Source organism: Vipera berus (assembly GCF_964194415.1).
Source record: "Vipera berus genome assembly, chromosome: 5".
Classification (NCBI taxonomy): Eukaryota; Metazoa; Chordata; class Lepidosauria; order Squamata; family Viperidae; genus Vipera; species Vipera berus.
The window spans coordinates 30,610,319-30,622,781 of NC_138207.1; the positions used below are offsets into that span (position 1 = coordinate 30,610,319).

At 35.0% G+C, this 12,463-nt stretch overlaps 1 protein-coding gene across 1 annotated transcript in view; it reads left to right on the top strand.

The window, feature by feature from the left end:
• The window catches only part of ATR (ATR checkpoint kinase), a 56,775-nt gene that overhangs the window by 34,252 nt on the left and 10,060 nt on the right, over positions 1 to 12,463 (top strand). The window contains exons 30-40 of the mRNA XM_081328714.1: positions 96 to 187; positions 1,748 to 1,839; positions 3,134 to 3,311; positions 4,513 to 4,689; positions 6,007 to 6,166; positions 7,197 to 7,376; positions 7,626 to 7,768; positions 8,347 to 8,444; positions 9,033 to 9,265; positions 10,177 to 10,311; positions 11,869 to 12,069. Coding sequence (XP_081184840.1) covers positions 96 to 187; positions 1,748 to 1,839; positions 3,134 to 3,311; positions 4,513 to 4,689; positions 6,007 to 6,166; positions 7,197 to 7,376; positions 7,626 to 7,768; positions 8,347 to 8,444; positions 9,033 to 9,265; positions 10,177 to 10,311; positions 11,869 to 12,069 — 1,689 coding nt within the window. The remainder of the gene's footprint in view (positions 1 to 95; positions 188 to 1,747; positions 1,840 to 3,133; positions 3,312 to 4,512; positions 4,690 to 6,006; positions 6,167 to 7,196; positions 7,377 to 7,625; positions 7,769 to 8,346; positions 8,445 to 9,032; positions 9,266 to 10,176; positions 10,312 to 11,868; positions 12,070 to 12,463) is intronic.

Genomic DNA, 12,463 nt, shown 5'->3' on the forward strand with positions numbered 1-12,463 from the left:
TTGTGAGCAAGAAGTGATGAGTTGCAGAATTTGTATGCTTCCTTTCAGAGTATAATGGACTGAAAGTTTATAACTCTTATTCTGCTTCCTTCTAGATAATTCATTATCAGGGTGTGGTGAAATCCATGTTAGGTCTTGGTCAGTTCTCTACTGTAATCACTCAAGTGAATGGAGTACTTGCTAAAAGGTAATGTGCCTCATTATGCCTTATGTATGAGAAATATGTACAAATTTAGTTGTTCTGTACCAGCCTGCTACCGGCCCTGCAGAAAAGGCAGGGACAACCCCTTTACAAACGGCAAGAGGCTGGAATAAAGCCTGCCAAATTTATTAACATAAAACAGACACCAACCATGAAACAGGAGCTATGAAACAGGAACTATCCAAGCGGTTGCCTTCAGCAAACCAGCCCTCCCACACATTCCCCTTAAATACAGCTCAGGGCGTGGCCTCTCTCTGCCTCCTTCTGAGGTGCCCCATTGCCTTCCTCTGTTTACTCCTGATTGACTGCCTCCTGCGTCGGGCGTCCTTGAACAGGGCCAGCTGTGGGTCATCTTCATCCACGCTGTCAGGCTCACACAGCTGGGTCTCCACCAGGTGGGAGGGGCCTGGCTGATGGCTCTGTGGAGCCTCAAAGCCATCATCAGCAAGCTCTTCAACACCCCCCTCCTCCTCCTCTGAGTCGTCCGACCCAACTGCCGAACCCACAGGCTGACCCTGAATCACAACACTAGTGTAGATAGAATAAGCATTTCCAGAAATCCTGGACTGGGTGCCAAGTTTACCCCAAAACTGAAACTCTTGTTTCCAATTCCTTTCTATTAGTTGCCTGGATTAGTATTGTAAGTACAGTAACAGTAATAATTTATAACTGAGTTAATTATAATTTAAAATTCTGCTCAAAAAGAAATCTTACTAGCTGCACTCTTATTATGTCTTCAACAGTTCATGTAGGGAGAAATGGAGTAGAATCAAAGATGGCAGGAAACAGTCTCTATGGGTGATCACCTAGTTTTACCAACAAGGACAATTGATCAACCATACTATTTTTCTCATATGGTTTTCCGGGAAAATATGTGGCTGGGCATATGTCTTGTCCATTAAGATATACTGTAAACCTTTTACATCTTAGTTAGGGGAAAAGAGGAGAATAGTACTCCTCCACATCAGGGATGTAAACTATTCGGCTTGTCAGTTTATGGAACCTGCCAGCATCCCTTTTGCAGCCCTCCTACAATGGCAAAGACCAACAACATCAGACATTTTTTTTAAAAAAGGGAGCAAATTACAAATAAAACGAATGCTCTAAGCCTTATAGAATAGTGAATACTATTTCTGTGTTTGTGTACACGCGCCTTTGAGTCAGTGTTGATGATTGATGACAGACTAGTCCTGCGGTTTTCTTGGCAAGTTTTTTTGGAAATAGTTTGCCATTGTCTCCTTAGAAAGACTGAAAGAAAGTGACAAATCCAAGATCACCCAGCAGGCTTTGTGCCTAAGGTAGAACTAGAACTCACAATCTCCCATTTCTAACCTGAAGTCTTAACCACTATGCCAAATTGGCTCTCTAGTTTGAATATAGATGCGCAGTTTTAAATGGCTATATAAAAGTATGACTAAGGCTGAATGACTGGCATAAAGACACCAAACTAGCTTTACGCCTACAGCAGGAATAGAACTAATGGTCTACAGTTTTTTGGTTCTCACGCTATTAGTTTGATCTAAGCTTCCTTTCTCCTTTTACCAGACCTGAATGGACACCTGAATTAAACAGCTACAGAGTAGAAGCTGCCTGGAAATTGACACAGTGGGATTCCCTGGAAAATTATTTAGCTTCAGGTTGTTGGAATAATTGTGTGATGTTTGTTAAATACAAATTTTATCTTAATTTGCTCTTGATTATTGGGGGGAATATAGAAGATACCAGCCATAAGCAGTATGAGGACAAAATTCAGTAATATTGTCTCTCATTTTTATTTATTTATCCTATTTAAAGACCGCCCATCACACTCACCGAGTGACTGTCTTTTCCAATTCCTATACTGTTCCAAATCCACCATATTCTTCAGATTACATTCAGAGGGCTTCATGAGATTGTTTGAATTGGATTTGTTTGATTAACTGTTGATTGCAACAGGGGTATCAGTTTGGTAGCATCCTTACTATTTCTGTACTGTACTGTACAGTAGAGAAAATAGTAAGGATATTTTACTGATTTATATATTTTAAGTTAGCTAACATTCTCATCTTCATTAAAAAAACTATATTGAGGTTTGGGATTTTTACTTTTATTTGGTAGAGGTATAGCTTGAAACTATCCCCTTTAAGTACACAATAGCAGAAAGCATCTGTAGAAATGTCCTCAGTTTAGGTTAAAATATGTAGTGGATCCCACATCAGTTTTGAAGACAGTCCTAAGAGATAGGTTCAAGCTGTCTAATCTGATAAGTAAACCTCATGTGTGTTCACTGTGAAATTGGAAATGGCACAATGTTCCAAGTGCTGTCCTCCCAAAATGGAAACATGCTGAAATAGTATGGAATTTAAGTGCCATTACAATATCTTGTGTGTTATACCAAAATCTTAAGCCATTTCAAAAATCAAGTAAAATATTTTATATTTAATTAAAATATTGTTGTTTAGCAGTGTCACATGCTGCCATACTCATCCCCTCATGATCGAAACAATTAGTCAGACACTCTTCCTCTCCCCCCCTCTTTCTTTCACACACACACACACAGAGAGAGAGAGAGAGAGAGATAAAAAATCTTGCTAAAATTGAATGTTTTAGCACATTAACACATGATGTGAATAGCACCATAGCACTAAAATAATAGAATTATGGAAATTAAAGGGTGGAAGGGAATTTGGTTATCTTCTAATAATTCATCTCCTTGCCCAGTACAAAAATCATATGCTCATTTTGTCAATATGTTTTCACAGGAGTTCCCAAAAAATGTTTCTGGCATAGCTGTGGCAACTAAAATACCAACATTAATGTAATCTGTGACATGGCACAAATTGGAATGTTTACAACTGGTTCTGTTATAACATTCTGGTAAAATGGGTGTGTGTGCCAGAGGTTTGTGTTGATTATATTAATATGAAATTTTGGTTCTCCCTCTTTAATTAGATGGGAAGTCTAATACATGGAGTATTAGACTTGGAGAGTTGCTGCTGTCAGCCAAAAAGAAAGAAGCTGCCACTTTCTATGAAACTTTGAGAACTGTTCGTGCAGAACAGATAGTTCCTCTTTCAGCAGCAAGTTTTGAAAGAGGCTCCTACCAACGAGGATATGAATATATTATCAGGTATATTTTTAATGTTTAATAACAGTTTAATAATAAACATAACAGATTTTTTTCTGCATCTTTTCCCAAAAACAATATTATGTTGCTGTTTTAATATACTTTTGATATATTGTATTTTTTCTAAACCATCTTTTGATCTTTTCTTAAATTCAACAATTAGTTTTTTAGAGTAGTTCTGGGACAGAGAAAAACGTCAGATCATATTTTCAGTAAAACAAATATAAAAGTTTATACAGATTTGCCTAAAACAAGGGAATCACAAAATTTAAAAGTTGAGATTTCAGATAAATTAGTGTAGTGAAGCTTCCCCATTGTGCAGACTGGGAAGAGTAGGGAAAAGAAGCAGTATAGTATATGTTGTGTATTTTGAGTTTTCAAAATTCCTTAGATAGTTTGTATAATAGTATGATTAATCCACTTTTCCACTCATGGAGTTATCTTCTTTAGAGAATACATTTAGAACAGTGGTTTAAATTGTGTGTTTTATATTTGGCAGTACTAGATTCAGCAGTGAATTTTGGGCTCTCTAGAGTCTAGACCAGTGATGGCAAACCTTTTAGAGACCGAATGCCCAAAATGCAGCCCAAAACCCACTTATGTATTGTCAGGTGCCGGGTGGCCGTGGCCCATTGGGTGGGTGTGGCCCATTGGGTGGGCATGGCTGTGGTGGTAACGGCAGAGTGGGTGGGCCTAAAAATTCAATCAATCAATTCCAACTTTGCAAGATCTTTTTTTCCCCACAAGAAGTTGAAATTGATAAATTGATTGAACCTTTTTTTTTGCACACAGCGGCAGAGGCCTAAAGCAAAAAGGTTTTATAAAACCCAGCTGAAGGCCTAGGACTGGGGTGACAGCGTGTGTGCCCATAGAGAGGGCTCTGCGTGCCACCTGTGGCATGCGTGCCATAAGTTCGCCACCACAGCTCTTGATCAATGCTTCTCATCCTTGTCAACTTTAAGGCATGTGGACTTCAACTTCCAGAATTTCCCCATCTAGCCAGCTAAAATGAGCTTTTTCTAATACGAAATAAATCAGATTTTTAAAGTTGTAATATTTTAATGTCATTTTTCCCATTAAAATAATTTTCTAAAGATGATCCTTGTATACACTGAAATGATAGTATGGTAAAATTATAATGCAATCTCTAAAGTCTGTAGCTTTCCAAATACTCTGTTAATAGATAAATGTTCTTAAATCATAGGTTACATATGCTTTGTGAACTGGAGCACAGTGTTGGATTGCTGCTTCAAAAACCTGATGATTACTATGGTAAAGATTCTTTGAACTGGCATGCCCGTTTAGAAATGACACAAAATTCATACAGAGCTAAAGAGCCAATTCTGGCACTTAGACGGGCTTTGCTTGGCCTCGTCAAAAGGTAAATTCTGCTATGGAACCTTTTTTCTCCCCACCTGTCTTTATTACCGGTATGTGAATTACAAATTAAAATGGACTGAAATGTAGTTAGCAAAGGGAAGTATCAGTACCAATTACTTTTATAAGACAAAAGCAAAATTTGTACTTCCTAAAAGTTGCCCAGAAGATTTACATGATCCTGATTTTGCAACAGTTTTATGGAATGATAGTTTAGATAATAGATAACAAACTAACATATAGCTGACTGGAGATTTAGATAGATTAGCTCTCAGATTGGCTTTCCAAGATCTGTTTAGGTCATATGCTTTAATACATTAAATTTATTAGGTAGGTATACTAACATAATCTTCAGCGGACAGATTTGTCACCTCAAAAGTCAGTTTGGTACTGATTAAGTTTCTGAGCTATTTGTTGTGGGCCAGATAAAAAACATAAGATATGTACATTGCTTTAAGTCAACAAAAAAATAAAAGGGAGAAAAAGTATAAAAATAAATATGTGTGAGGCAGAGGCACTATCCAATGTTTAAATATTGCTGAATCTGCAGAATTTTTGTAATTTATGAATACTTTATTATAACAACATTAGAGCATCCTACTAGGGAGAAGCAAGGGCCTTTGCCATCATGGCTAACTGTACCTATAGAAACAAATGAACAGGTTACAGAAGACTTTATTTGTTGTTCCTTTCCAGGAATTAGGAACTTTTTCTATTCTATTAGATTTACATTCTAATAGAATAGAAAATAGGATAGAATTCTATTCTGATGGCAGTGAATGAAACCATGCTGTTTTATAAATCATGAGAATTAAAGAGAAGAATATTCCTAGGCAGCTGTTAGTATACAAGCCAGTCATTTACCAAACATTAATGGAAGCTTGAAAGAAAGTGAAATTAAAAGGATAAGAAAGAAAAACGCCACATAAAGTGCAAAACCATATGCACTTGCTTGGATTGTCAAGCTTACTGAGTTCATCTTAATGCCTGTTGAAATAAAATAAAAAAAAATATTATGCACATTCTAATTTAGTAGGTCATGGACCTATTTTTTCCAACAGATGGCACTATTATACAGAAAGTCATACTAACATAAAGATATTTCAAGCTAAGATTCCTTATAAATAGCTCATATGGGAAACTACAAAGGGGTCAAATTTTTGTAGTGCTGTTACTTTAAACCATTAGTTTCGGTTATTCCTTAAACTAATAGATGCAAAATATCTGAAGAATGTAAGAGTTCTATGTAGAATTTATTCTTTGGCACACATGGAGTGTCATAAGTGTCTCACTATATTTTTGACAATGCATATTCCTACAGAGAGGAATATAGTGAGCAAATGGGAGAATGTTGGCTCCAAAGTGCCAGAGTAGCACGTAAAGCTGGTCATCACCAAACGGCCTATAACGCTCTCCTCAATGCTGGAGAATCCAAATTATCTGAACTTTATGTGGAAAGAGCAAAGTGGCTGTGGTCTAAGGTAAATACGATATAATGTGACTTCCCCTATGTTTTAATTTTCATCATTTATTGTTGGGCAACATTTAAGCTTATTCATCCTTTTTCTCCTTTTCCCTTCTCCTTATCTTTGTTTCCTACTACTTGCTTTTATATTTTTGTATTTTATATTATAAGCTAATAACATAGATTTACTTATTCATCCTGATCTAAATGAAATATAGTCAGAAAAAATATTTTGTAGTGTTTAGTATTAAAGATTTGTCTTAAGGTGGTTGTTCTCTAAGGCAAAATAGTATTTAGATGAGAGTATATTATAGACTTTTTACGAAGTAGAAATGTTCCTTTTACATATAAGAAATGTTGCTTGTAATAGTAAAGTCTAGCAATAGTACTTAGATTTATATACTGCTCCATAGTGCTTTAAAGCACTCTCTAAGCAATCAGCATATTGCCTCCAACAATCTGGGTCCTCATTTTACCAACCTTGTAAGGATGGAAAGCTAAGTCAACCTTGAGCCAGTCAGGATCAAACTCCTAGCTGTGGGCAGAATTAGCCTGCAATACTGCATTCTAAACACTGTATCACCAAGGCGAAACAAACAATACAAACAAAAACAGAAAGAAAATAGAAAGCATAAAATTGTAGGGAAAAAGAAAAAAAGAGAAGAAAGAAAAAAATTGTGAAGAAAGTGTGGTTCTCTCTGAGGTTGGATGTTTTCTTGCAGATGTTTCATTACTAAACTAGATAACAATCAGTGCTAGGAGGGAATATAAAGATAAAGAAAGGATAAAGAAATATATAAAGTAGCAACTTCCAACCTCCATCACAAGGATTAACTAATTTAGCAACTTCTTTATTTCTGTTTCATACATTTTGTCATTTGTCCTTACTCCTTTGACAGATGTTTTGGTTGTATGCTGAAAAAAATTGATTTTATCTGTGATTAATATAAAAGCTATCTATAACTGTTAATATAATATATTTATATAACCTCCGTGATAAAATTAGTACTGTGACTGCTAATATATTTTTTTTGCTCTTTTTTCAGGGTGAAGCTCATCAAGGTCTTATAATTCTTCAGAAGGGGGTTGAGTTATGTTTTCCAGATAGTCAAGAATTGTGTGATGCTAAAAGTAAGCTCATTCATGGGCAAGCCCTGCTACTGGTGGGAAGATTTATGGAAGAAACAGCCAACTTTGAGAGTAATGCAGTAATGAAAAAATATAAGGTAAATGCCAAAAGTGGAACTCTTAATGTAATTTTAAAACTTTAAGCTAGATCACTTTTGTTCGCGTCAGCTTGCTTTGGGTGCAATCTGTATGTTTTTTGGTTTTTTTTTCTATTTTAGGATTTATATTAATTTGGAGTAGCATACTTCTAGAAGGAGTTTATAAATGCTTGAAGTAATGATTGACTCATGGAACTAAATTTTAATTTACAATTATATTACCTATTACCCAATATTTTTTCCCTTCAGGATGTCACTACCTGCTTGCCAGAATGGGAGAATGGGCATTTTTATCTTGCTAAATACTATGATAAAGTGATGCCCACAGTAACAGAGAACAAGATGGAAAAGCAGGGAGACCTGATTAAATACATTGTTATTCATTTTGGAAGGTTAGTTCAATAAATGCATATAATGATCTTTATATTTATTTTTTCCTCTTTTCTCCTTTTTTTCAAGTATTCTAGATAGTGATGCTTATTAACATTTTATGGATGACTAGAATAGTGCTAGTTTAGCAGCGTGGGAACTGGTATTCCTCTCTGCTGTTAAATGCCAACATCAGTGTGCATGGCCAATGGCCATAGGCCAACAACAGTTAGTTCTCATTTAATGAGCAATTTGGATGTTTCAACATTTTTATTTAAATTAACGAGTAGGACTAAAAGCTAAAAAAATATAATAAACTAGATATCCCTTCCAAAGAGTATATTTTAAACCATTTTCTATATAAAAACACTTTATATAAATGCATTTATAATCTCAGATAGAGGTAACATATTTTAAATATCCAAAGTCAGATATAAAAGCTGCCAATTCTTATAAACTATACCAATGAAATAGCAATTTTATATCTTTGCACTTTTTCCTATAATTTAAAAACACTAGTGTGAGATAAAGTGAAAACAAACTACAGAAGAAAATAGGACATAGATAATACACATTTTGCAAGGTGGTATTTTAATTTCAGATCTTTGTATTTTGGAAACCAATTCATATACCAGTCGATGCCAAGAATGTTGTCCTTGTGGCTAGACTTTGGAGCAAAAGCATATGAATATGAGAAAGGTAAGATATTTTAAAAAGTACTTTTTCTGCATTGAGCTTTAGCTGATACAAATATAAGTGAACGTCTGATTGGGTCATGTGAAGTGTTTGTAGAGTAGCTAAGTATGAATATATAAGACTGAGTAAGATTGTGAGGTCTTGCGTGTGAGAAAGCGGAGAGAATAATACCTTAGCTGAAAAGGCAGATACCAAGTATAGCTAATCTAATCCAATCCAAATCTAAAAAGAGAGATATAGTCTTTTTATGTCCATTTTTAATATGTTTTGGTCAGTCTATTAGATATGTTGATTTAAAATGCAGGGGAATAGTTATTAAAGAAGAACTATATTGAATAAAATGATATTTTCTGTAACTTGGTGAAATGACTTGTATGAAATTTATTCCACACAGAGATATGACTGAAGAAAATGTGTTTTTATGTGTGTTCAGCAGATTTTCAACATGTAGCTACAGAATAAAGGATAAAAAAGGGTGATCTTTTTAGATGTAGATAACAAAAAAAATTGGGGATAGGTTTGATTTGGAACTATGTACATGTTTCTTTTTTTCCATTAAATAAGATAACTGATTTGCATTGCTTTGTCTAGCTGGTCGCCATGATCGTACACAAATGAAAAATGACTTGGCTAAAATTAACAAAGTGATTACAGAGCACACACAAGTCTTGGCTCCTTATCAGTTTTTGACTGCGTTTTCTCAGCTGATTTCCCGAATCTGCCATTCACATGATGAGGTCTTCCTTGTTCTTATGGCAATCATTGCTAAAGTTTTTCTAGCTTATCCTCAACAAGCTATGTGGATGATAACTGCAATATCTAAGGTAACGTCATAAATGTTCCATTTTTGATTTAGCATTTTAGCTAGAAGTTCCCCCTATAAAGGTAAAGGTTCCCCCGCACATGCATGCTAGTCGTTTCCAACTCTAGGGGCCGGTGCTCATCTCCGTTTCAAAGCCGAAGAGCCAGCGCTTGTCCGAGGACGTCTCCGTGGTCATGTGGCCGGCATGACTAGACGCCAAAGGCGCACGGAATGCTGTTACCTTCCCACCTGTAGTGGTCCCTATTTTTCTACGTGCTTTTGAACTGCTAGGTTGGCAGAAGCTGGGATGAGTAACAGGCGCTCACTCTGTTACGCAGCACTCAGGATTTGACCTGCCAAACTGCCGACCTTCTGATCGACAAGTTCAGCGTCCTAACCCACTGAGCCACCGCATAGGCAATATTAAAACAATTCAACTTTTGCACTTGTAGAGATGTTTCCTTGAAATGTTTCTTGTGACCAACAGTTTTACATATATCCCAGGTAATCAATCCAGAATGAGAAAAAAATCATGTAATTAAGATATACTGTACTTTTATTTTCAGTAGCCCTCTGCAGGTAGTGAATCTACTTATGTAAAAAATATGTTGGGAGTGAAGGTGTGTATGTACAGTCTACTTGTTTTCCACAGTGCTCCCTCAAGGTCCCATATCTAAACTGAGATAGATGACTATGAAGCAGAAGAGTTGCTCAGCTTTTTTGCCTTTATTTTGTTTTTGTGAGTGTGAGACTTACCTGAGATTTACATTAATGCCTTTTACATGCCAGGCAAAGATATTTTCTTTGTCAGGCTGAATTTATTTTGATGCAATTGTTTTGTTGTAATTTTGTGTGTGTGTGTTATTGTCAATTGCTCTGGAAATTTTGATTTGAAGGGTAACACTGAAACTCAGTAAACTGAATTTTCTGCAGTCATCCTATCCAATGCGGGCTACCAGATGCAAAGAAATCTTAAACAAAGCTATTAATATGAAGGCATCTTTGGGCAAGTTTATTGTGGATGCAGCTCGCCTGACGGATAAACTCCTAGAACTGTGTAACAAATCGGTAATGCATATACTGCACGAAACTAACTCATTTTCTATAATTTAATATTCCTGATAGATTAAAAATGTTTATTTTGTGAAAGATTATTCATTTTTGTGTGTTCTTTATTATAATCTATAAATAAGTTACAATTATTATAAAGGATTGGACTTAGACTTGTTCAAGCTTTGGATTTGATGGATTTGAAAACATAACTAAACTAGGAATTATTGTTAAATCTAAACAAAATCTAAACTAATACCATCATCATAAAAGCTCTTAAATATGCTTTAGATAATTAAAAGAAGCAACTATCAATAAGAGAATATTTGTAGCTCAGGGTTGAAATGAGGGGTCTATGGTACTTGTTTTCTTGCAGACATTTCATTGTCCAAAGTAGGTAACATCATCAAAGCTCTGATGATGTTACCTAATTTGGGTAATGAAATGTCTGCAAGAAAACCAAGCTGAGAGCACCATGGACCTCTTGGAAACAACTAACGACCACTTATAGTCAAAGTAGTATCCAGCTAGATTTCTTGTACTCCCAAAAGGAAAGAGCAAAAGAATAGTGAGCAGAGATATTTTTCAGTGTGAACTCTTCCCCAACTGCAAACTTTTTTAAAGCACATTTTGTGATTTTTCTAAAATTTACTTTTTTGAAGTGAAATTAAAATCTGAGAATACTTGTTAGCCACTACTTTACACAAAATGTATCCATAATTGCCTTCAACCCCATAACCAATAAGGATTGTTCTTTTGTTTTATAAGTCAAAGGATCAGGGTGTCAAATATCTAATTTTCTAAAATAAAAAATTAATTATTTTAATTATTTAATGAAATAATTATTTAATGGAAAAACCTTTATTGTATTGTTCTGAAGTGCACCAAGTAGTGAAACATAAAATTCCAGTGAAAAATTAATCATCTACTTTGAGATAATTGCCTTTATTTCATTTAAAGATCCTTTGGTAATTCTGGGACATCATTTATTTTCCCCCTTCTTTCTAAATAATTGCCCTCTCTTTTCTGGCTAACTTCTTGACAGTCATCACTATCATGCTAAAATAATTGATTAATGGCCATATTTATGCACAAAAGTCTGAGGAACCTACTAAAGGAATATTACCAGATGTTTTTTATTCTTCAATCATTTGGCTTAATTATGTAAGATTTTAGTTTATTATACACCTGTATGATAGATAGTTCCTGACTTCATCAAAAGACTATCAGGGATGATAGTCTTCTAGGACTATATGACATAGAGTTGGAAAGGAAGGCTAATAGCTGAAAATTGTACCCCCTTCCCATTGATGGATACATGATGTCAGCTGGAGAACATTAGTTGGATATCATTTATTTTCAGAAGATAGGAACAGAAGATTTTTAGTAGATTAATCAAATATATTACTATATTATATTAAACCTGTCAATAATGCTACATTTTGTTTGAAATTAGATCCTAAATTAGGTAATGGTGAGTTTGAAAAAAACATATGGACATTAAATTTATACTTAAAATTAAGATAATTATATGCTTGAATGTTTGGATTTCATTACTTTTTAACCTTTTTTCAGGTCGATGGAAACACGTCTACTTTAAGCATGGCTATTCATTTCAAAAACCTCAAAAGGCTGGTAGAAGACCAAACATTTAGTCAGATTCTTATTCCTTTGCAATCTGTAATGATACCAACTCTTCCTTCAGTTCCTGGAACACATTCCAATCATGATCCATTTCCTGGATGTTGGGCTTACATTGAAAGTTTTGATGATACAGTTAGTATCTATTAATCCTTATTTGTTTGTTTGCTTGTTCAATTTATATAATTGTTTCAATAATAAGATGGGCAGCATATAAAATTTAATAAATATTTAGTACATATCTCACAAATGTGACTGGATGGCTCACATCAATTAAAAGAACATTGAGAAAAATAAAGAAATGCAAATAAAAACAAAGATACAAAGCCATATATTAAAAAATATTGAAACACAAAAACATAGACACAATCTACAGCAGAGTACAATCGATCACTTTTAGTTCTATATCCGGATCACCAAATATGGAGACAAAGCTACATCTTCCATAAGGCCAGCAGCATTCAGGCCAATCTAAGCTCAAGGGGACTCATGCTCCAAAGGGTGGGCATTACGATAGAAAAGGCTCCTA